Here is a 25,529-nt window from a genome sequence, read left to right on the forward strand (position 1 = left end):
GCATAGCTGGGGAAAGATTACCTTGACTCACTGTTCTTCCCATCTGCATTTTCTGGAGACTTACTCTTTTGATGGTGGCGCTCCGTGTGGTGCGGAGTTTACGTGATTAGAAGCGTTTATCGGCTTGGTAATCCGGGTTTCTTATAGTCAGCCTTGAAGATGGGGCAGGGAAACTCTTGCACTGGATGTAGACCGGGGGGGGGCTGGGGGGGTCCATTGAAGTTCTTGGAGAATTGGGATGTTACCACATTTCCTCTGGTCTCTACTGTGGCAAGTTAATGACTGAAAGACAGATTTCGGTGGTACCAAGTTAGAGTCAAGAGGGTCTTTGAGGAATGTGTGACCATCTCAAGATCCACCAGTGGAGAGCGGAGCAGAGGCGGGTTACAGGCTCGCTTATTTTGAGGTGCCTCAGCTTTACTGTGGGTATTTAAGATTTGGGATCACGTCTGTAACACCTGAAATCCACGTGTAAGTAAAGTTTGTGCAGAATGAAAAATGTGAGTGCCGCAAAAAAGCGTCAAACGTTGTTTTTTCCATTTGAAATTCTGCCCGGTCTCTGCACAGACCGAACACAGTACAACCCCTTGGTGGTTGGTGTCTGTTCCTCCCTTTTCCCTCAGATTGCACCTCCTACACATCTTCCTAAACAGATATTCAGTGAATTACAGATCTGGCACCTAGCTGAAAAAGATAAGCCCTGATTATAACCTCTTGAATGCACACTCTTGTTTTTTAGGTTTACTATAAACTCTATTTCGAAGTTGTGTTTCTGTACTGGCAGAAATCTTCCTCGCCAGCAGGCTTACTCTATTCCCTCGCTAGCAGCATTCAGACAACAAGCTTAAAGCATTTCCAAAAGTGCCACTGCCAACCGGTGATCATATTTTGAGGAAAAGATGTAGTATGCGCTATGCATATAGTTTCCTATAAAGATCTAGAATCCAAAAGAAAACCAAAAAAACCTAGATTAAAAAAAAAAACAAGGGCAATAAATGACTTTCTAATTCATGCCGCAGATACATATTATTGATGTGTATAAGACAGCCTAGCGTTTCTGGAAGTTTCGCATAAGGATTGCGTGAAACAGCTGCTTCTCACAGACCTCCTGCCCAGCCGGACAACTGCGTCACTCGGAGCTCGCGCATGCGCCGGGCCGCAGTAAAGTAATTCCTAGTTTATGGCATAGAGAAAGGAGCCATTCATCAGTCCCGCATTTGTTCTCCGGTTATTTATGGCGTTTTCCGTACTCCATCTGAAGGGCTGTCGTTTGGCCTGAACAATTTATCGAGAATCACTGCTGCTTTTAACTGGTTTAAATTGATGCGGTTTAAGTAAAATAGGTTCTTTGGTAAAGACAGTGCCCGTTCATTGAAACATAATTATTCACGTGCAGTTTTGCACTCACGTCAGACTGCAAAGTGAACTGAGAATAAACACCGACTTGTCAATAAACCTGTAGCCATTTATTTAAGAATGGGGGTCTGTCTGAGAGGTCGGCTAGGCTGGAAAGGGCAGAGCTGCAACCTGAAACAACAAACCCCTGGTGCTTTCTTCCTTCCACGCAAACTTTACCTACAGTAAAATCAACATATCACCAGGGTACTGTGCAAGCACAGCGGGCTGAAAGGACCATTGTCTCAAACTTTCTCCACATACACGCTACATCTCCATTCAACCCTACTACAGGCCGCCATTTTCCACATTACTCGCTCTGGATGTTTCCTTCTGCACTATATCCTATTAGATCTATAATTAGCCATACTGCAAAGATATTTTGCTTCGGTGTATATATAGAGATACATTACTCAATGGGCAATTACAAACTAAGGTAAAACACCCGCGCGTCGGAGACTGAATTTATTAATCACTGGGTGGAGATATTTGCTTGCACAGGTCGACACCGCACCCCTAAGCTTGGGAGAGCTTATGCACGCAAGGGCGGATGTAAAGAAGTCCCTGTGACACCACCTATGTGCTGTATTCTATTTCTTTCCTGATTTTCTATTGTTCTGTTTTAGGCTAGGGGTGATTTACGGAGTGCCAAGAATGGTCCTGGATATTTCAAGAAGCTGTCGCCAAAATTCCTTAAACATTATCGATCCCTCTCTGGGTCTAAAAGGATGTCACAATAATAGCACCATCAAAGTTATGGCATTTGGCAATGAGGTTGTTGAAGCAGAGGTCAGTTCAAGCTCTAAGGCAGGTGGAACCGGAAGCAAGAGGTACACTCCAGATTCTACGTTCTGTGGTTGTGGAGTGTAGAAACAAAAGGGCGTCGGGCCAAATATTCCACCATATTCTCAAATCAGTTTCAAACACCTTAAATTACATGGAAGCTGCTCCTGTTCATTCTGCCATATGGAAAATGTGTCAAGTGTCTTTAACAATACACTGCTCAGCAGGGTGAATTTCACACCTTTTTCTTAAGCAGAAACCTTTAAGGATTTCCGCGTAGCATTGCAAGTTTTGTGCGATTAGATATCTAGGAGCAATTTTGTTCAATTTGGTTAATAGAATTAGAAGATTAGTATATAGCCTGGGCAGTAATAAAGAATGCAATATTCAATCCACTGATTGCACTCTCTTAAATAATAATGATTCACTAACCAGTAGCAAAAAAGATAATTCTGGAAACCTGGTGAGTGTGCCTGCATGATGAATGTTGTGGAGTAATGATGATGCAGTAAAACTTTAAAAAGGCTCTCAATGAGTGAAATACTACTGTGCAGCGTCCCTTTAAAGAAATCAAGCGTTGATGCGGAGGACTTGCGTTGAGGATTGAATACATAAGCTATGTGGAAGTTAGAGAGCCCCTTAATGTTGCAGTCCAGATCTTAGGGTAGCCGTGGGTCTTCAGTGCTTACACCATCAAGGTAAGGTTAGCTGTTCTCCTGGTACGGCTTTTAGCAATTGAGGGAAGCATAACTAACAGTGGATGCAGGAGATGGAAATTCGGTGTAAAGGAAATGCCGCAGAAAGGGATCGGATAGGAGATCCTGAATTTCTCTCTCTTTGTCTGCCACACACACTTCAGCTTGTCCCCAGTTCACTTTATGGTGATCAAGGTTCCATAACGTACCACATTCATACACGTTTTGGAAAGTCTATTGGCTGAGCAAGAAATTGGCATTCTGCGAGATGCAGCTGAAGTGGAATTAACCAAGAACGTTTCCTTTAGAATAGCAATCGCATGTATGTGAGCCCGAGCAATGCCTTTCTAAAATGCATCAATACAATCAGATGTCATCTAATGTCCATAATCCTAATGTTTAAAAAGGGGAACACAACTTCCACTGATTGATATAATGCCAGTCCTCTCCAGGGCAACCAAATTACTAAAGTTTATCCAGGCCAGATGTCTAACCTGAAACATCATAGCAAAATGTGTTTGAACTTAGAGGTCTCTACTTTGATTTAAAAAAATCTCTGAGCCTCATAAACACCAGATTTGCACAAAAAAGCCAAGCTCTTGAACACACAATTCTCAGTTGCAAGAATACCATCATGGCAAGCATTCCTCGGCTACTTCGCTCTTAGTTAGATACCCAGAACAAGGCTGTCAGACCAGCTGTCTCCACCATCTAATTCCTCTCCTCCTCTTTACACCAGGTAATTGTCCTGTCAACCAGACAATGGCATCTAACTTCTCCAGTAGCCCATCGGGCTCAGGCGCTACAATTTATTACCACAGCTGTGATGGAAGAAGAATCCAAGAGTTCTTCACCACTGCTCCTCAGCTCCAGATTGCTCATGCACCCTCACACACATGGCGACCCAACTTTCTAACACTGAGAAGTTCTGAATGAGATCACCTCTTGCACCGTAAACTGACTCCAGTCAATTAAGCAGTAAGCAGCAGCCGGGATCACCAGGGATCTTTCAGCAAGACCGCCGACTATCAGGATATCATGTATCCAGCTTGGACATTCTGGGAGGGAGGCCCAGCAGTCGGGCCCATCTACCTCACAGGCCTGGGTCGCTGGGACCTGATGCGAGAGGAAATAGGTGAAGTTGCAGCATTAAATTTAAGGCATCAACCCTGAACCTTTCCTAATACCCAGCCGCCGCTGGTTGTGCCTGCAATACTTCTCTCGGGGCATCACAATGATGATCTGCTTTTGTATTGCACATTACTGACACTGATGTAGCTCTGGGGTGCTGCATCAACTTGGCTTAGGGGGAAGTTTACATGTGAAATTCTCTTTTATGCTTTGGTTGAAGCTACACCTTGCAAGCATGGTTACCATGCCCAAATTTCTTCCTTCCATGCAAGTATGGCGGAGCACCCGGTTGTTGTGAGGCCTATATGGAAAGCGTTTGTGTTATGTGTGAGAGATGGACGATCCACCAAAACAAGCCTTTCTAAACACTTCCCTCTGACTCTTGCCTCTCCACAACCCTTTTACTCATCCCAAGCCTCCTCCTACTGCTACGACCTCCAAAACAAACAAACAAAAACATTGTCTAAATCTTTCCCTCTTCTATCCCTCTACTATCCTTTTCAATCCAAATAACAGACTAACATGTCCCCCTCTCAAATTAATTTCATATTCCACTATACTAATTCACCACTAATCCTTTGTGGGTTCCTGAGTAGCGTGCTATTCACCAAAAAGAAGCCTCAACACCTCATCAGGGGTAGCATGCGCTACATAAATGCAAACCCTTTTCTCTCTTCTATCCCTGCCCTTTCCTTCTCAGTCCAAATAACTGACTAACACATCCACCACTCAAATTACTTTAATTCTTCACTATACTAATTCACCACTTTATGGGTTGCCGGAGTAGCATTCTACTCGCCGAAAAAAATGCTTCAACACCCCATCACGGGTAACAAGTGCTATATAAATGCAAACCTTTTTCCCTCTTCTAGCCCTCCACTATCCTTCTGAATCCAAATAACTGACTAACATATCCACCATTTAAATTACTTTCATATTTCACTGTACTAATTCACCACTAATCCTTTATGGGTTCCGGAGTAGCGTGCTACTCGCTAAAAAAGCACATTGACACTTTGTCAGGGGTAGAAAGCGCTATATAAATGCAATTACAATACAATTACAATACTCACAACTAACAATGCACAATGCAAATAATTGATAAATCATAATGCAGACTGCTTGCATTCTGTTTACCCTAAACAAAGTTCTTCTGATCTTACATTCTCTGTAGCCGTCGATGCTAGCTGCACGCAAAGTAAAGAGTATTGTTTTTCCATAACTGCCCTGGTAGAGTTCAACACTTAGTCAAATAATGAACTATTGCAGGGGACCAGGCCGGCATTACAGCAAAACTAAACACTGCTCGATGTTTAAAAACAATAGAGTGGGTGGGCCTCCTCTGTACTTAATTCTGAGTCATTTCCAGCTAGATGGGGCAGGGCAACTAGAGGAGGGAGTACTATTTATACAATAGAATATACTTCACATACGTCAAACAGAAATGTATATGAACTCTGCTTGAACCCCTGCTAGGAACTTTGTTCCACGGTGTCCTGTGGCACTCGAATGTATGTGCATTTAGCTGCCCTGAGTTCCCTTTTGAAATGCAGCTATGGCTCTTTGGACTTACATAAGTCATAAGTGACTGCGCATGTGCGTGACTTTTAAGACCCGCGGGCAAGGGACTCTTGGGTATTACTTCCTCTGTAACCCACTGACTTGTCAAAACGCTTGTAAAAGTCTGCAGAGAGCTTGCAATTCCATCCACCCTTGCTCAATTGAAGTGAAGGTTGATAATAGTTTGCCTCTGGTCACCTCTGCATCTGCCTCTCTTGATGACCGCCACACAGCTGTGCATCCTCATTATGTTTATTTCAGACGCTCAAACAAGTCCAAGAATAACATAGCTTCATTATATTTGTTAAAACATAGTAAATAATCCTTAGTATAACTTTCACACAGAAGGAAGGGGAGCAACAGCAACCTCTTTATACTGAGGACTAAGTAAACAATATTGTGAATTGAATAATATTGTACATCATTGCATTTAATTGCATTAGCAGTCTCTGAGAAAGGCCCCATCTACAACAAAAAGTATACATATGACAAATGCAACTACCATAACAGTGAAAGCACCCAGGCAGATATGCTTTCAGGCCCATGCAAATATGCCCTCTCATAAAATTCTACATAATTATTAAAACAATATAGTGGACACTCTTTGCCTATTTATAAGTTAGTAGCAAACACAATAAAGTGGGAACGGATGGCCAATCAACCAACTTCCTGGCTGAATGTGGCTCCTGAAAGTGGCACTTTCTGAACCTTTACCTTCATAAGTAAAATTATAAAACTACCCTGCGATGAGACCAAAAGTACCTCTTTAACTAACATTTGCAAAGCTATTGGGTTCGCCAAAGTGTTTTAGCCATATTGTACACCAGTGTTGCTGGTGTTCAGCATGGATAAAGGTTAGTGGCGTAGAGGAGAGTGGAGTAGAGTGTCAGAGAGTGAAGTGGCATAGCTTGTGTATTAGAGTGGCATGGAGTGGCGTTAAGTGGAGCAGTGTACAGTAGAGTGGACTGGTGTAGAGTGCATTGGCGTAGAGTGTTGCAGAGTAGAATGGCATAGAGTACAGTGGCATAGGGTGCAGTGGTTTAGATTAGAGTGACAGTACAGTGGCATAGAGTGGGTAGAGCAGAGTGGCGTAGAGTGGTGCAGAGTTGAGTACAGTGCATCACTCCACTCTACGCCACTGCACTCTGTTTCTGCACTCTGTACCACTACACTCTACAGTGGTACAGAGTGCAGAAACAGAGTGAAGTGGTGTAGAGTGGAGTGATGCAGAGCAGTGTGGCTTAAAGTGCAGTTGCATAGAGTGCATAGGCATAGAATGCAGAAGTGCAGAGTAGAGAGGTGTAGAGTTCAGTGGCCTGAAGTGCAGTGCTGCAGATTAAAGTGTTGTAAAGTGCAGAAGTGTAGACTGTCATAGAGTGCGCTGGTGTAGAGTGCAGTGGTGTAGAGTACAGGGGTACAGAGCAGAGTGCAGTTGCGCAGAGTGGAGTGGTACAGAGAAGTTTGGCATAGAGTGCAGTGGCATAGAGTACAGTGCGTAGAGTGCAGAGTGACAGAGTAGAGAGGCAGAGAGTGCAGTGGCGTACAGTGGAGTGATGCAGAGTGATGTAGAGTGCATTGAAATAGAGTGCAGTAGTGCAGAGTAGAGTGGCATAGATTTCAGTGGCAGAGAGTTTAGTGTTGCAGAGTAGAGTGTTGAAGAGTGGCGTAGAGTGAATTGGTGTAGAGTGCATGGCATAAAGAGCAGAGGAGGAGATAAAGTGGGCCAGAGTGGAGTGCAGATGAGTAGACTGCAGTGGCGTAGAGTGCCATGGCGTAGAGTGCAGTGGTGTAGCGAGCAGTGACGCAGAGAACAATCATGTAGAGTGCAGTGATTTACAGTAGAGTGGCATACGTGGAGTGGCACAGAGTGGAGTGTCACAGAGTGCAGTGGCATAGAGTAGATCATTTCAGAGTAGAGTGCAGTGGCGTAGAGTGTAATGACAGAGTAAAGTGGTGTAGAGTGCAGTGATGCAAAGTAGGTTAGAGTGGCGTACAGTAGATTGGCCTATAGTGTGGGGGCATAAAGTTGAGTGGTACAGAGTAGAGTGCAGTGGCATAGAGTGCAGGGGAGTAGAGTGTAGTGTTGCAGAGAAGAGTGGTGCGGAGTTGAGTTGTGCAGAGTAGAGCGCACTGGCATAGAGTGCAGTGGGGTAGAGTGTAGTGTTGCAGAGAAGAGTGGTGCGGAGTTGAGTTGTGCAGAGTAGAGCGCACTGGCATAGAGTGCAGTGGGGTAGAGTGTAGTGTTGCAGAGAAGAGTGGCGCAGAGTAGACTGAAGTGGTGTAGAGTGCAGTGGGGAAGAGTGTAATGGAGTAGAGTTGAGTAGCGTATAGTGCATTGTCATAGAGTAGAGTGGTGTAAAGTAGAGAGGCATACAGTGTAATGACAGAGTAAAGTGATTTAGAGTGCAGCGGTCTAGAGTGCAGTGGTGCAGAGTAGATTAGAGTGGTGATCAGTAGATTTGCATATAGTGCAGGGGCGTAGAGTTCAGTGGTACAGAGTAGAGCCCATTGGCATAGAGTACAATGGGTAGAGTGTAGTGTAGCAGAGTGGTGTGGAGTGGCGTAGAGTGCAGTTGTGCAGAGTAGAGTGGAGTATCTTAGACTGGAGTGGTGTCGAAAGGAGTGGCGAAGAGTGCAGTGCTGTAGAGTTTAGTTGAGTAGTGTAGAGTGCATTGGCATAGAGTAGAGTGGTGGAGAGTAGACAGAAGTAGAGAGAAGTAGAATGCAGTGGCACAGAGTGCAGTGGCGTAGAGTGGTGCAGAGTAGAGTGGAGTGGCGTAGAGTGGAGTGTGCAATGTGTGGTTGCACACTTTCATTACAGACAACACAATTTCAATTGAAATGACCATTACATTTGCACAGACACAAAGCTTTACTATTGAAACCATACAGTGCACAAAACAATAATGTGTGGAAATGGCATCACCTAGTGTATTGATTTGCTTTGATCATATTTAAGTATTTGTTTCGACACACTGCAGAAAACAGAAAACGTGCTTCATTTGTGCTTTCCTAATTCTGCCATATTCTAAAATACTTGCAAAGTTAATTTAAATGTTGTTCTGTACTAGAAAAAACCCGTTCATGCCCCCAGTATCCAGCGAAATATTTACATATATATTCTCACTTTGAAGTAAGGGAAAGAAATGTAAACACCAAGGCCTCTAGGAAGACGTAGCCTGGTATTTGACCTCTGTCTTTGAATGCGCAGCAAACGTGGCAAGATTGACAGGCCTGCTTACAGAAAGGAGCATTCAAGGAAGCATACAAGGAGAGGTAGTGTGAGATGGCTTTGCTTCTTGGGAGGAACAAACTCACACTGGACAGCCTAAAACAAATCAAGCTAACAAACAGAAAGCCAGATAATTTAACTTACAAACAACAACACCGATGCTAAGAACTGGGTGGAATGCATTCCCAGGGAAGCTTGTTGAATGTCCCCAAGATGCCTTTATCAAACCCGACAGTTGTGCTGTCTGGTAGGCTTCGACCTAAAAAGAGCATCAGCTATTTTTCCTTATTCAGATTATTTTCTTCCATGCATTCACCCCACATACATTGCTAAAAGGTAGTGAACCAATAGCTCCACATGAACTGGTCTAGGTCCTAACCCAAAACAACATTGTGGCACGCTTTACTATATGTTTCGCCAGCATGAAACATTTCTTCGGATAGATTATAGCAGTGCTTGTTGAAAATGGAAGAAAGGGCAACGGCTTTAGGTATTTTATTTTCATGAATTAAAGCTTGTGACACGGAAGGGGTGGTGTGGTGATAATAGCACTTAGTTTGGGCACAACTGTCTTGTCATCTGAAATGGCTTTGTGAGCGGACCCCCTCTACTGTATCCGACCCTTGCTGTACCATAATCACACAGGGCCAAAATTAAATTGACCAGCGAAACATCTGGTGCGAAATCCACCAACAAAATCCTCAAGGTGGATGCTACCGTAAGATCAACAAGCATTTCCAATGCAATAGATCTCGCATTTACAAGAGTTTGAGCTATTGGCATTGTAAATGACAATGGATTTTATTCATGTATTGTTTTTAAAACAGATAAGTAAAAGGCATTGCCATTTACAATGCTTATAGCTTAAACATTCTCAAATGCGAGACCTATTGCATTGCAAATGCGTTTGTGCTATAAAATGTTTTTTTGAAATGTTAGGAGAGAGTGTGTCCTGCAGACAGGACAAAGCTATTTGAGAAAATAGCGCTCGGAGGCTGTAATTAAAGCCTACAGAGTAACAACACACGTAACAGAGGGTGTCGCCATGGGAGGTTACAAAATGAGACAAGGCGGTACTAAGGAGGGGCTTTTAAGCCGATTAACAACTGAACAGCCACAGTTTACAGTGGACAAGGACACAAGCCAATTAAAAATATTGGCGAAGAGTGGGCGGAGCTTCAAGTCCTTACCTGAATACAGCATGCCTCTAAGAGCAGCGCAAGCGCTGCCCAGGTTGAACTAAAAAAGGGCATAAAAAGGTTCTGCTTCCTAACGTATGCCCATTTGAATGCAATGACAATCTTTTTAACGATGTATGCTCAGAATTTAACAAAAACTCCATAAATCTATCTTGAAATTCCAATTAAATCTTTTTTCCTTTACTCACTCTTAAGTCTCTTGAAACCAGATTCTCTTCATTTTGCCTCACTGCGCTGCCAGCAGCAAGATGACTCTAAATGGCGGCGAACCCTGGTTTCCTTCAACAAACAGTAGCAAAACCAATAGGTCTGGCTTGCATTTGGAGTCATGATAAAAGTAGTTTTGAAAAGCCTTTGGCAGTTGAAAAACAAAACAAAAAATATTGCTTCCTGCATACAATGCATCTATAAGATAAATAATTCAATATGTAGTAATTCAATGTTTTAATATATTTTAATACTTTTAAGTCCCACATGCATTACCGTGCAAGCATTCCATAGGTGAAGAAATTATATAACAAGCAACCAATAGGAAGAGCAGAGGGATGAGCTACCTCCCACTCCTAAGTACATGTCAAAGAACCGGTAACAATATGTCATGCTCCGCTGTCAAGCCAGACCTAAAAAGTGCAAATACCCAGCTGTAGCCGGACCTAATTTTCAACTGGAATATCGGATTTTACAACTACATTACGAGCTGAAGTCATGAATTGCCTCCACACGCCTCCATCGGGCTTAAGTCAATATTATGTAGGTAGAATCATGCTGATATCTCTTATTCACCTTCACCCGTACAAGAATCTATTCGGCAGCTCCAACTTTAGGTTTGCTCTAAACAGGAGGGTACAAAAATAAATCCAAGGTGTGCTTCTTTCTACAACATTTAAAGCCAGGCGAAAGACGAGCACACACTGGTGTAACCAATGAAAGACTAGAAACGGGCAGCTTCTCTCTTAGTGCGCACTTTATTTTGCTTATAAATAGCCAGGGTGACTGTCTGAACATTCTGAAAGAAGACTATTGCTTCAATTCTAGACGATGCCATGCGCTTTTATTGAATCACTTCGCTTCCCTCTGCTCTTCCTTCTCTAGCCACTGGTCAGTTGATCGACCTGAGGATCTAGCTATCTAGTCCTACCGAGCAGTCACCCCTCTCTCCTTCAAAGCCTGTCTATCTCTCTGTCTAAGCCCATCTGTGATTTTATTGTGTATCTATCCATGCATCTGTCTCTTTCTTCCTCCCTCTCATGCAATGTCTCTGTCCCACTCATCTACTCTTACTTTTCCTTCTAAGTCCTTAATGCCTGTATTGTAAGCTTAAGTGTTCTTTCACACAAGGCACCATTTAGTGGTTTCTTAAGCTTCCAGGTAAACAGAAAAACAAACATAACAAAAGGCAAACTTAAATATGACAAAATGACAATTCTCTATCCACAGTTCAGTTTCACATTCGTGCGGTGAAAACTATAGCGTGGGGAAGCGCGAGAGAGAGTAAATGGGAGGAAGCGCTCTCTGACCTGAATCTGTTGCTGAAGAATGTTGATTTTGTGTTGTTGCTGTAAGAGCTGCTGTTGCTGTCTTGCAATCTGTGGAGAAATTGAACATTGGAAAATAAAATAAATGTAATCTGTGCGGGAAAAAAACTGACACACTTCACTTCCCATAAAATACGCAGACAGAATTGAAGGGACCATCATTCATGACAAGGAAGCAAAAAGATGAATCTTCCATCTCAAAGCAGAGCAATCGGTGCCGTGAAAAAATGAATACCAAGTTCGCTGTTTAAATGCATCCTTGATCTGGCAGCAGAACATCATCGCCACTGCACGCTATATTCACCGACCAGCAATGTTACTGTGGTCGCATGTCTTGGTGCCATTAGAAACAGCAATCTTGTGTGCAATGCTTCATAGAGATATGGTTTTGAGTCACGATTCATTGGTTCCTAGACAGTTAGTACATTTATAGATATTGCTTAATGCTATATTTAGTTTTGACCTTTTGATTTCACTAACAATATTGTACTTGCATATAGGAGATTTCAGCCATATCTTTTCCAATGGTTTGTTACTGTGTTGTTTGCATTTGTCTTCCACCTACTACACAATACAGCATGGTGCAATGAGTCAGCCTACTTCAGCCCCGGGCTGACTTCACTGTGATGCATTCTGCCCTTTCACAAGGAGCACCTCCACACACAAAGTAGTTCCTTTACATGCCAGGGACAACTATGGCAGTTTGCTTTTTAGCCTCCAAAGAATATTTTGCTTGCAACTGTTAGTTGGCAGAAGTATGCACCCAGTCAAAGTAGGGACCCACAATCCTAGTCAGGGTAAGTAAGTTGCACACAAATGATAACCTGCCCTCAACCCTTAGTAGCTTGGCACAGACCTGTCAGGCTTAACCATAGAGGCCATATGTAAAGTATATTGGCACACACAGTACCACAGTGAAAACATCGCCAAAGCACTCCACACCAGTTTAGAAAAATAGCCAATAATTATCTGAGTAGAGCAACACCAAAATGACAAAACATCTGACAGACACAAGTCAAGATATCAATTGTTCAATATTAAATGCAGTTATAGCACTTAGAAAACACAAGCTCCAGCTGGGGCTATTCTCGACGTGCTTAATGAAGTCGATCTACAAGTTCGGGCAGACTGCGATGGAGTGTGGGCCGGCTACAGAGTCGCACTGACCCCAGTACAGTACCTTGAAAATGTTGAGAATCAAAGATGATGCAAGGTATCGGGGAGGTGAGGCATCACATAGGCAGCTGAGGCGTCGGTTCCTTACTGCTGTGCAGGTCGCTGGCGCCTCGGCTCTCGGGCCGGTGCATTGCCCAACAGAGGTGAGGCATCACTAAAGCAAGTGTGGTGTCAATTCCTGGAGGCAGTGCAGCATCGTTGAGCCGCAGATGCCCAGGGGCGATGCAGGGCACAGGGGAGGTGATACGACTTTTGCAGTGATGCATCGCTTCATGGTGTCGATGTCACGCTATGAGGTCACAGGTGCTGCAGCAGAGTTGGAGTCGGGCGCCATAGATGTTGGTGATCCGGTACTCAAGACTCCCGCTGTGGTGGTGCTTCGGAGGTGTTGCGGTGGCATCAGACATGCGTTCTAAGTCCTGGTTGTTGCGTTGAACAGGGACCACAGCTCCGGTGCAGGAAGTGGCGCGATGACGAAGAACGGTGATGATTCTGAAGTGATGCTCGAAGTCGATGGATTGGTTTCTTCTTTTTGTCATAGCAAACCCACTTCCAAGGGCCCCAGAACTAGATTTGGCACCACTTGGCAAAGTAGGGCTCTCAGCAGAGGCGCACAGCTCAACTCAAGCCCTTGGAGAAATTTAGAAAGCAGGATACAGAGAGCAAAGTCCATTCCTCTCACTCCCACGACAGAGTCAGCATGCAGCAGGCCAACACAGCAAAGCAAATAGCAAAGTGGCAGTCCCTCCTGGCAGCACAACAGCTATTCTTCCGGACAGAATGTCCTCAGTCCATAAGTGTTCCAAGTATATTGTGACAGAGGTACAGTACTTATACCCATTTTGACGTTTGAAGTAGGGAGACTTCAAAGAATGGTCTTTGTAGTGCACAGGACCCTGCCCCTTTTGGCCCTGGCACCAGACACACTACAGGGGGGTATGTAGCTCTTTGTGCTTCTCCCACTACAGCTCAGGAAGGCTCATCAGCCTGGTAATGGGCCATCAGGACACTCCAGCTCCCTTTGTGTGACTGTCTAGAGTGAATTCACAAAACCCCACTTGTCACCTAACCCAGACATGTATTCTAGGGCCAGGCAGAGGCACAGAATGGTAAAAGTAAGAACATGCCAACTTTCTAAATGTGGCTTTCAGTCCTGCAATTTTAAAACCAACTTAACTAAAAGTTGTGTTTTAAAATTCTGAGTCCAGAGACACCAAACTTAAATATTCGAATCTTTTTGCTCCCAACTGGAAGGCACATTTGTAAAGTGGTACAAGGTAGCTCCAATGCAAACCTATGGAAGTGATAGGCCTTGCTTTAATGAAAATCAAATGTAGCAGGCTTTCACTACCAGGACATGTAAAACTTTAAAGTACATGTCCTACCTTTTTCAATACATTGCACCCTGCCCATGGCGCTACCTAAGGTCTACCGCAGTGGTGCCTTACATGTAGTAAAAGGGAAGGTTTGGGCCTGGCAAGTAGGTGAACTTGCCAGGTCGAGATGGCAGTTTAAAAACTGCATACACAGATTCTGCAGTGGCATGCCTGAGAAAGGTTTGAAGGGCTACTCATGTGGCTGGCACAACCAGTGCTGCAGGGCTACTAGTAGCATTTGATTTGCAGGCCCTGGCACATGTAATGCACTGTCCTAGGAGCTTATCAGTAAATCAAATATGCCACTTATGAAGAAATCAAATGCCATTAAATTTTAGACACAGAGCACATGCACTTTAGCACTGGACAACAGTGGTAAAGTGCCCAGAGATCTAATCCAATGATTCAAAGGCCAGATGTTCACCATTTGCACTTCGGTAATTATTGCACGCGTTACACTTTATGATGTGAGCTTATTGCCACGACTGCATACATTGATAGGTACAATTTACCTGAAGAGTAATCCCTCTATATCTCTATTTTTTGTAACCCGAGTTCAAAAAGGAAAACTATTGATAAGCACATCGAATTATCACCAACCTGTTCAACTTTACAAGGTATAGCTAAATAACTTTTTCACTCTTCCTCCATATTCTACTGATAAACCAAAGGGAAAACAAAAGAACTTAGGTCTTGCACTACGCGACATCTTAGCAATACATATATAGTTTCTTCCGTTATTTCCCCCACAGCCGGTGCATAAGGAAAGTCTTCTGATAGCGTATGGCTGAGCCCTAGTAATTTAAACTTCCTCTCAGAGTGGTAAGAACATGACCTACCTAAGTTGCAATGTTCTGGGTTTATATTCTACCGTTTTAATCTATTTTTCTCTTTCTGCTTTCCCCGCTTTGTAGGGACACTGGTGCAGGTATTTCGAATATTTGCATTCTGTGAATTTATTGTGCCATGGCTCTAAGTTCAGTGAAGTGTCTGATCACTTGCAAACTCACCTGTTTAACTTTTAAGAACTATGTGGACGCAAGCAACATACATGTAATACATTTATAGATACCTCCTACTTCAATTTGAGGCTTTCCTAATGAAGGCGTATTGTTCGCTGAACTGTACGTAGACTCTATGTTATGATGAAGACTTGATTCAACGTATCAATATTCCAAGCCACTACTTGTACCCAGAAGAAGAACATATTATTTTCACCTAAAACGACCATCAGTGTGCAAATATTGATTGAACATGTGTTTGTGTAGTTCAGTCTTAATTTATGTATAGTTCATTGATGTCTAGACACCACTGGCCATATTGGTCAATACTGTTGTGTGATTGTTTGTTTGTATGAAGGCATGATTGTTTTGTTCCACAAAGATCTTAATACATTAAGAGTATGAAAGTCACTATGGATATTTATACACCATTGTTTTAGATTTGTAATCATTACCCATATATTCAAACTGTTATAATAATAAAGCATATCCCTTTCATATATTCATGTTTGTTTGGCCCTTATGTGTTTATCGTGAGTTTCTGTAATGTTTCATAGCTGCCAAGGCATTTTTTAAGTACATTTGCCTTCATTTTGTATGTGCATGGCTTACCACATCCTAAGGTCCTTTGCATGTCAACCAGTTTCATTTGCATTTGCAGAAGTTCCAAAAAGTGATCTATGTATGGTATCTCAGTTCTAAAATAACGTCTTTTTAAGGTCAAGCCGACCAGGCAGTGCAAGCTATCTGGATGCAGAGACCTATTGGCATCTTACAAAGAGCTTACAGTGGGCTTAAAGCCCGTCCATTGCTTATTTTTCGTTGGCTTTATTTTTACTCCCATTTTCTTGCTTCTTCTTTAATGGCTTGCCCTGTCCATCTTGTGGTTCTTCCTCCCCTGGAGCACACCCTATCTACTAGTGTCCTTCCGCTGCTCAATTTTAGCGAACTGCTTTTTCCTTTGGCTTAAGGAGTTTGTCAACGCTTGTTTGTTGAACCTGACAATAACACTCCACGTAAACGTATGGCAAACACCATGAGATTTCTTTCCTTCGCAGCCTTGCATTTCTAGACACTCAAAGTACTGGACACCCACAGGTTTGGAAGTGAAAACTATGTGCAGAGGAATGCCTAACGTGCAAACTTTTAATGTACGCTACTAACCCAGGAACGTATTCCAAGACTTAAATGATGCACTCTTGGACATATTTTGTTTGTTTCTGGTGATCCTTTGGGTGCGTGAGCAGTAAGAAACTCTGCCTTCTAAAAATCCTCATCTACACAAGAATGACAATGGTTATCTGCCTAACCAGAAGATTAACTCAGACCACGGAGCCTCGGGAATGGCACATAAACTAAATGCTCACCTGGTCCTGCTGCTGCTTGGTCAGCTCCATTTGCTGGCGTTGCTTCTCGATTTGAGAAGCCGCCAGCTTCTTCTGCTCATCGTGGGCCGCCAAGAGCTGCTCCCGTAAACTGGTCAACTGGTTAATCATGCCCATGAGCTGCCTCTCCTTCTCAGCGAGGCTTTCTGGAGTCCCTGTTTGTGAAGGATAAGCAAAGAAAGGGGTTAGACAGATCACAGTTACGGTCACCAACCGAGAAACATCTTCATCAAGTTTTACACACATGTTTCAGCTTAACGTGCTCTTTATCTGCCTACCATTTGACATCAAGCATTTACAGTGATTTCAAGTTTACACTAGTTAATAATACATGTGGAGCCAGGAGACAACACATTAGCTTGTTAGGACCAGACAGATTCAGTTTTGTCGTGAAAGCCCTTCAATAAAATGTACTAATTGGTAAGCTAGTCAAGCTACATAGGGTCATTAGCTTAGCTAGTCCTCATACAGATATTTCTGCATGAATTCTTTCAACCACTACCTAGCCACCACCCTTCTTTCTTCGACACTTACTGCATGAAATGTTATCACGCGGACTGCTGCACGCTGGAGAATGGTGAAAACGTGAAGGTTTTACTGAAGTGCGCAGAGTGACATATGTTGATGGTGTGATATGGAAAGAGGAATTCAAACAACTTCAGATATGAACATAGGATGTTCACTCATCAATGCCTTCTTCAGAGTATCCTTCCGTCAATTGCCTAAATACTACTGTGCCATCCAGGGAAGGTTATGCAGTCTACTGATGGCTCCGATACATCACTTAAAGTATTTAAATTAAAACCAAAACAACTAGCTTCACTTTTAAGAACAAGCTTGCGTACTCTTTTGTGTCTGTAATGTTTTACATAAAAGGATATAAATGCAATTATACCTAGCAAACTGGCATGCCGTACATGCAATGGTCTTCTGAGTCGCAAGAGGCTGGGTAGTCCTGGCATGGAAAACGACCCAGGGCCCTGGTGCTTTAACCCACTCAGCCGTTTCTCTGACAAGAACCGGTTGAAACACAATTGCTAAGGAAAACGTGAAACAATGTTGCTGGGAAATACTTCAGGCTCAAAATATTATTTGCATCATAAATCAACCACAGGCCTAAGACAAAACTAAAACCCGGTCCTTTACTGCCATCAAAGAAAGACTTTCATTGCCTATTGTGATGTGTGGGTTTTTGCGGCTCTACGGTAGGATGCTGGATATGGTTATGTTCCCGAATGCACTAGTGTATCTTATTGGACTACCGATTTCTGCTATTGATGAAAATTGATACTTCATTGCTGAAGCACGCTCACAAAAATGCACCATAGCTGCATGTTTCTTTTTTAGTTTCATAATTTGAAATACAGTATTATAATAACTACACTAGTGAAAGTACAGGGTTATGCATACTTACAGTTAGTACAATTTAATATCCTATTGAGATCGCCAGGTATTCGTACAACAAACTATTTCCTAGAATCCTAAATTGCCTTGGTCAAAATATCCTACATAAACCCATTCAACATATTTACACTGAAAGCTTTAGACCCCCCCCCCCGCCCCGCCCCCTACGGGTCAAGGTTCACCTACAGGTACATCCATGTGGATCTGATGCAAGCAAGAACTTCTTACGTTTATACTCCTATGTTTCACTATTTCGCCATGAATTGTCTCCTAAGGCTAACATTTAAAATGTTAGAAGCAATGTCGGTGTAGACAAGTTGGGAGGAAATGGGAAGCTGGGAATAAATGAGCAGAAAGAATCTTTTCGTCACAGCATGCCGGTTAACTCATTTGCCATTCATGCCTCCAACAGAACCGACAGATATGGACAATGTATATTTATGGCATGAGCCTCTTGCCTAAAGCATGTCCCCTCTGATTCCACTGCATCTCCTTGCTTCTTCTAGGACATGGAGCATGTTTTGTGTCTGTGTAGCCTTAAGTCTGGCGTTTGCCAAAAGGGCCTTTTTAATGTCTAATGCAACACTGAAGAAGGTGTAACCAGTCCTTTGGCGATGTATCCAACACAGGCCGTACAACCATAAGCGCTACATGAAAGTGACGTCCACCCTCCCGCTGTGCAGCGGATACTGCGTCCTAACACATTGTGTGGCCATGATATACAAGAGATTATTGAAGCACATAAAACAACTCCTTGTTTTAGGCTTATTATGAAATTGACATGAATGGGGAGGATACGATTTGTCACATGGGATAGTCAAGCAATGCCGCTTTCAGTTGAGAACCGGGGCCCCGACATATTAAATCACTGGTTACACGGCTGTTCTGAAATAAAGCTCCCCTAAAGAGAGTTTGCAGAAACACTATTTCTAGTATTTGGTCTTCTCCTTTCAGGTTGAAAGAGAAACGCCTGGAGCACTGATGGCTTTGCATCCGTCTTTCACATCGCTGTCTAAGAGCTGCATGTAAACTCTTTATCCGAGTTGTAATTCGGATCAGATCCATGCTACGCAATACCAATATCAGACCCTGAAAGAGTTAGACTTAATCTTTTTGTAGATTTAATAGTGGCAGACTATCTTGAGGACTCATGCTGAAGATTGGAACCATACTTATCACCCCAAACACAATAAATGCCACTCACAACCACTGCATCTGAATGTTACAAGCACCCACCAACACAGCACTGTAATTACAACCAACAAAAACATCCCCTATGTTTCTACAAAGCAGTGTATGTACACTATTTCGGATTTAATGTCGATGCCTCACCAACAAAAAGTATGGTATTCAATCCCAAAAAGCTGCAACATTGTCAGTGACCGGAGCCAACATGCTGAAAGGGTTTCTTTAAATACTGGCAGGAAGCACAAAATGTTGGTATTTGTGCTCAGCTCAAGACTATCTTTAATCTGTTCACAATGCTACAAGGGGTGTGTCGTGTACGAGCTCGCATGGCCATCGGATGCTAAACTGGACCCTTTTTCAGTCAGCAGCTCCTCAGCGTTATCCAGTCTTAATCAGCCACAAGTATTGGCAAGCACACTAGTTCTGGCTTTGAAGGACCTATATATGTAAACATAAGCAAGCATTCACAACTGCAGTTTGTATACTTTGGATGCAGAAATGCAGCTTATCATATTAAAGCCAGCCCTATTAGCTTTGCCAATGCTGGGAAAAAAGTAGGAAAAAGTATTGTTTCTATGCAAATAGGAGATAAATAAGATTATTGGGGTGATTAAATGTACTTTTCAGATGAAAAATAGTCCCTCATTAATTCCAATGAGGGAAAGATACATCGAACAGCTGACATCACGAGGTGAGAGCGCAATACTTTGAGTAGAGCCAAAGCCCACCTTACATACAAAAGTTGTTAACAATGCGTCTTGCAATCAGTTTACTGTCAAGTCAGACCCAAAAAACACAAAAGGGAGCTTATTTTAAAGCACAGCAACGGGATTTATTGAGGACTCGGATATTGCACACACATGGGAGACGGGACCATAGGAGCCAGCAACGAAGAAAACAGAGAAAGGAACTTTTGTAAACTAATTTTCACTTTACTGCAGTGGCCAGGAAGAAGGTGTTTAAGTCTAGAAAAAGGTTCTTTGTAGAAGCAGAGTTACTTCTGGAAACCAGCCAACAAACATGCAATGTGCGTACTGCATTCTTTCTCCACTGACAGAAAGAACAAAAGACACACCAAAAATGTGTCTAAAGTTGACAGGTTTCCAAAAATGTCTTCACTAGCTGAAAGAAGAAAAGACACACCAAACATGCAACTCAGTTCTACAGGTTTCTTAGTTCCTGGGGTTGGGATGATTTAAGATGACAGAATGACATTACAATGGTAGTCAGTCACAGTTTAAACAAGCAATGGCTACGCATACAAAAACGCATTTTACTTCCCCAATAACAAATTGTTCAGTGTAGAGTTAAGCACTTGGTCAAGAAGGTTTCTCAATTGGATCTCAGAGTGTAGATTTGATAAGAAGTGCTCAAAGGCTGGCCAGTGGCTCCTGGCGTAGCTGTCTTCCTTATGAGGGGCCACCCATGTTTACACAGAGGTTTACTTTCACTTCTTTAGTCACAAAGAATGGGGCAAAGAACTATTGGTAGACTGCCCTGGTCCTACAGGCACAGAGCATTACCCAAGAATGTATATCTGCCTCCTGGTAGATGGTGCTTTGGCTAGTGGGGGGCATTAAGGTTACAGAGAATGAAAATTAAAGAGAGAAGCTCGCCAACTTGGCATGATGCCTCAATAAAGTCTTATAATGATCTCTTATCCATGGTTCATTATAAATATATATCGTTTTTATTGTATTTGTTTTTAAGTGCTGCTTGCCACCTTATAGCAGCTCCAAAGTACGTAGGTGTAGGGTGGAATACCCAGTAATCCTGCAAATAGAAGATCGAGAAAACAGGCAGGTGCGGGCACCAATAGCGGACAAGAGTAGACATTTACAAAGCTGAAATGAAGGTGAGAAAGCCTTGAAAAGCCCAATTCTAGCCTGGTAGGGAAGTTAGTGACCATTCTTAGGCATCCGGCTGGCCTAGCAGCAGATCGAGTTGTAGGAGTTCGATTTAGAAAAAGACTCACAACAATCCTGTTTTATCACCTGAATTTGAGTGAGTGAGACTCATGCCTCAGCGCTTCATAAAGAACCTTATATGTGGAGGGATATTCCCCTGAATCTCCTATGCCGTGGATGCTGAATGGTCAGTCCATACAACTGGCCAAACTTTAGACTTTCGGTCAGAAGACGCTAGACAAACAGCTCGTCACGCTAACGCAGGGAATGGATGTAGACTGTCGCAGAGGGTTCTTAAACTGGACCATGAGATAATGGAGGCATTTCAATGCGGGCAAAATGAAACCAAGTCATTGCAGCCCCAAAAGATGTGATGCACGGTCCTTTCAAGACGCATTTGGGTGAGCGATATAGAGACTATTGCAGTGATCGGGGGTTAAATGAACCACAGCTGGACCCAGGCCCATGCAAGGGGCAGAATGACTGTAGAAAGCTGAGGAATAATCAGTTTAATTACCGGAGAGACAGTGGTGAGCCATTGAAGGGGCAGTGACCAATGCACTTGTCAAGAGTACAGAGCATATTACATCTTTTCAGGGGAGGTCACTCAAAAGAACTGTGCCTGAGATTACTAATGTCTTTTAAAACAGTGAGAGGTTACAGAGCTGGCTTAAGAGCATTTCTGATACGCATTTTATAGCGCTTTATCCACCTATATAGGGCGGCATGAGAGCGAGATATCTCATTCAAGGACACTTCAATACCGTCCCTGTAACACTTATCTGCTTAAAAGATCCATTTAGTAGGTGAGTCTGTATCATGGCTATGTCCCAGGCAAGCTGCAAAGCATCAGGACATGAAACAAGAATACTACTGTCATTCATCAATGCAAGAAAGTCCTGAACGGGCCGTTCGATCCTCGCAGCAGGAAATGCTCCCAACAATCAATTTACACCAGTGATCCCAGAGCGGTGCAAGCCAGACAGAAGTGCATTAGGAATGAAAGCTTAATGTATTATATGAGGAAAGCATACCATGCCCTGACCAACAAGCAGCCGCAGAACTGCTTACCGTGATAAATTAACTGACCTAAGTTTAATTGATAGAATAAATCAAAGCGGGGGCTCCCTGGCCAACTTGGAACTCTCTATAATTTAGCGCTGTGAAATACAACCTACGAGCTTTTGCAATAACTCTGTACAAAGGTGGACGTTTATTTTGATTCAAGTAGGCTTTTGACCCCCTAGAGGAGAATTTTCAAGGAGCAGTGAATTACAACTACTCCAGCGAGCAGTCACCAGCACTGCCATTATTAACCAATGCATGCGCATGCGGCAGCTAAGAAAAGCAAAGGCATGCTCTTCGTCATGCTACCCTGGAAGAGTGGCGAGAGCAATGTCCCAGGTCACAACTGAGAGTATATTTTAAGTATTTCATATGGGCTTCTCTAAAAATGACTGTGTATTATGGCAATTTATTTATGTAATAGTTTTGTAAAGTGATGGTTTGTGAGGTAAGTCACTTTGCAGTGTTGCTGTTGCAGGAAAGATGCAAAAAAGAACAACTGATGGGCGGAATGCTGAACAATGTCAAATATTCACACCAGTACAGAGATCTGGGCCTAAAGCCATAGTGTTTTTTGCTTACCATGCCATTCCAGTTTGGACCCAGCCATATGCAAATCAGTGTTAACCCTGCTTCCCATGGGAACAGTCCGGCCTGAGCTGCCAGGTCTTCCCTGGAATGGAAGCAAGCATTCTGGGACAGGTTTCGGGGAATCGCCCCTAATCAGCCAGGCTAGCTTGACTCCACTGGCATGGTGAGCATGGGACCGATGTATGGGCATTCCCGTCCCATTCAGAGAGGCAAATGAAAAAAAGAACAATTGATGGACGGAATGCTGAACAATGTCATTCACCCCCAGTACAGAGATCTGGGCCTAAATTCATCGTTTTTTGGCGCACCAGGCCATTCCAGTTTGGACCCAGCCATATGCAAAACAGTCTTGACCCTGCTCCCTCCTGCAGAAAAGAGGCAGTTAAGACTAGGAACGCTTCCTACCCTGAGTGAGGCAGAGTGCATGGCTGAAGTAGGTCAGGAGCTCAATGGGGGTCCCATGTCAGTGGTCATTTATGTTCCCAGGGTGTCTGTCCCCGTTTCTAAGAGTAAAAGTAGAGGTTGCTCCAACAAATGATTGATGCTGCAAAAGTGACCAGATCAACTGCCAATGGCTGCCTCACTTCTAACTGTTAATGTCCTAGAAGTATATCCCTTATAGACCAGTCCACTCGAATTATGTGGCAAACAAATTATGCAGCACGATGAACTAATTATGCAGCCAGAAAAGGCATATTATGTAGCATAAAGTGGCAGATTTTGTGCTAGTATTGCTTCATTACTCTGTGTTGTTTACAGATGTTAACGTTGTCTGGGCAAAGATTTTACCTCATTAGTACCACTTTAACAATCAAACACAGTAATAAAAATGATCAATCAACCTTTGAGAAGGACCATCTACTGTGCGGTAAGAGATGCCACCTTATATTTATTAACTTTTGATCCGACGGAGCTAAAATCATTTTTTCGGTTTAACTCCGCAGATTATGCAGCAGTTGACAGATTAAGTGACAAATGCAGCAAATCCATAATTATGCAGAAAATCTTGCGACCGCAAAATCGCACAATTCCAGTACCCTTGATCATAGGGCACCCAGGCAGTACAAACATACATGGAAAGCATTCACTCAACTTGTAAAGCCGCGGAACATTCACCAATGTGTTTATAAAGTGACTTCGAGCCAGCAAAAGGGTTTCTTTGCTTCGTTAGGGAGCATATGATTATTTAAGCAAGAACTATAAAGGCTGTTGAATGCAGTGATTGGGCTAGTGGCCAAAGAAAAAAAGCTGCTGCCACTTGTAGAAGAGATTAGGTCCAATGTAGCCCCTCTTGCACAAAGTACTTCTTTTGTGCATTTATAGGCAGCCTTCTGCCTCTCTGCTCGTTACTCATTTACTTGGGGTCGAGTGACCACAAGTCTGGATCATTAGCGTCACTTATCAACCCAGGACTCGCGCTGTTCTTTCCAAGGGTTTGCAGGACAATTCCTGTTATGGTTCATCAGGTGATCTGTCATGAAGGCTAGTTGTATCGCCCCAGAGGCGTACCATGGTCAGTAGGACTGGGGGGGGTGAGCCTCAGATTTTCCGACAATTACGCTGGCGTATATGTTAATTATTGTACGAGAAGCAGCGCATAAGGGGGACTCAAGGGCCAATGGAAAGGGAAAGAAGTGCGGATTGTGAGGGACACTAAAAACACAGTTTTTTGTATAATGCCCATGTTTTAAGACATTCACAACAGAAGAGTGCGTGTGTGTTTTGTCTGAGTGCGTATTTAAAAATCCCAGGTGAAATCCCACAGACACCTTACCATACCCGACTTAAAGGTCCTGTACCAAACTATTTACTAAATAATACATTTATTGGGGGCGGGGGGGGGGGTGTAACACTCAACCTCGCCCCTCCCCGACGCTACGGCCCTGTGCCACCCAGTATCTACCCTGAAGGCTATGTGGAGGGCAATAATGGCTGTACACAGCCAGGGCAAATAAATGTACTAGAACAAAAAAGACATTTTTAAGCATAATACACTAAAACGGGAATAGCGTTCATTTGGCTAGGCATGTAACAATGACACATTTGATTAGAGGCCACCCTTTATGTGTTGAGCACTTTGTTATGTTTGTTGATCTGATGTGAAGTGACTGCACAACATCCATGAAACGTCGGGACAAGCTTTGATATCTTTCCAATAGAGAATTCATGATCAAGGGAAAAAAAGTTCCTCGAAAAAGAATCCCACCCTTTAAAGGATGTTGTGCACCTGCTAGGCATCAAGCTACACTTGAACAAAGGCAGGTGTGCCATGGGAAAGATTGTGAACGGAAATGATAGTTGTGTGTGCCTGCGTCCTCTGTGCATATCTTACCCCTCACCAGTCTCTTTTTGCAGTAGAGTAGTAACTAGGCTTACTTGTCGTCCTCTTGTCCAGCATTGCTTAAATTGTGTTATCCCTTGAAATCCATGCACGGAATCTGCCACGACCACTTATCTCAAGACTCGGAGTGTCACCTAAGAGATTATCCATCTTAATGCACACATGAAATCTACATAACATACGCTTTGATTCAAGGGACTCCGATGAGCTATAGTGTCAGTGAACGGATTATCTCTCGTAATCCTTCTTTGACAGTCTATGGAATCTACGGCGTGCACTCACAGCTTCAACATCATCGCGCAAAGCAAGATCCAAGACTAACACTCTTAAATAGCGCATTGCGACGGAGGCGATAAATGCTATGTAGACCACTTCAACCGCTTCTCGATGGGTTTGAAAGGAATAATTTGGATGCCGAGTGAGAGCGACTTCAAATATTAGCAGAAACCCTTTTAGGGCGCTCCTGGATCAGTACAATGTCCACTTTGAGAAGACGACAATGATGCAAATACGTACAGACCATAATGCCATAACATTTGCATTCTACAAGAGTCCACTCGGCCTT

At 43.2% G+C, this 25,529-nt stretch overlaps 1 protein-coding gene across 3 annotated transcripts in view; it reads right to left on the reverse strand.

Annotated features, from left to right (window-relative positions):
* SOX5 (SRY-box transcription factor 5) overlaps positions 1 to 25,529 on the reverse strand; it is a 423,652-nt gene that overhangs the window by 192,574 nt on the left and 205,549 nt on the right. For all 3 annotated transcript variants that reach the window (XM_085652751.1, XM_085652752.1, XM_085652753.1), the window contains 2 exons: positions 16,451 to 16,623; positions 11,513 to 11,581 (listed from right to left, as the gene is read on the reverse strand). In XM_085652751.1, coding sequence (XP_085508877.1) covers positions 11,513 to 11,581; positions 16,451 to 16,623 — 242 coding nt within the window. The remainder of the gene's footprint in view (positions 1 to 11,512; positions 11,582 to 16,450; positions 16,624 to 25,529) is intronic.

The sequence above is a fragment of the Triturus cristatus genome, chromosome 4_1 (assembly GCF_964204655.1).
Source record: "Triturus cristatus chromosome 4_1, aTriCri1.1, whole genome shotgun sequence".
NCBI lineage: Eukaryota > Metazoa > Chordata > Amphibia > Caudata > Salamandridae > Triturus > Triturus cristatus.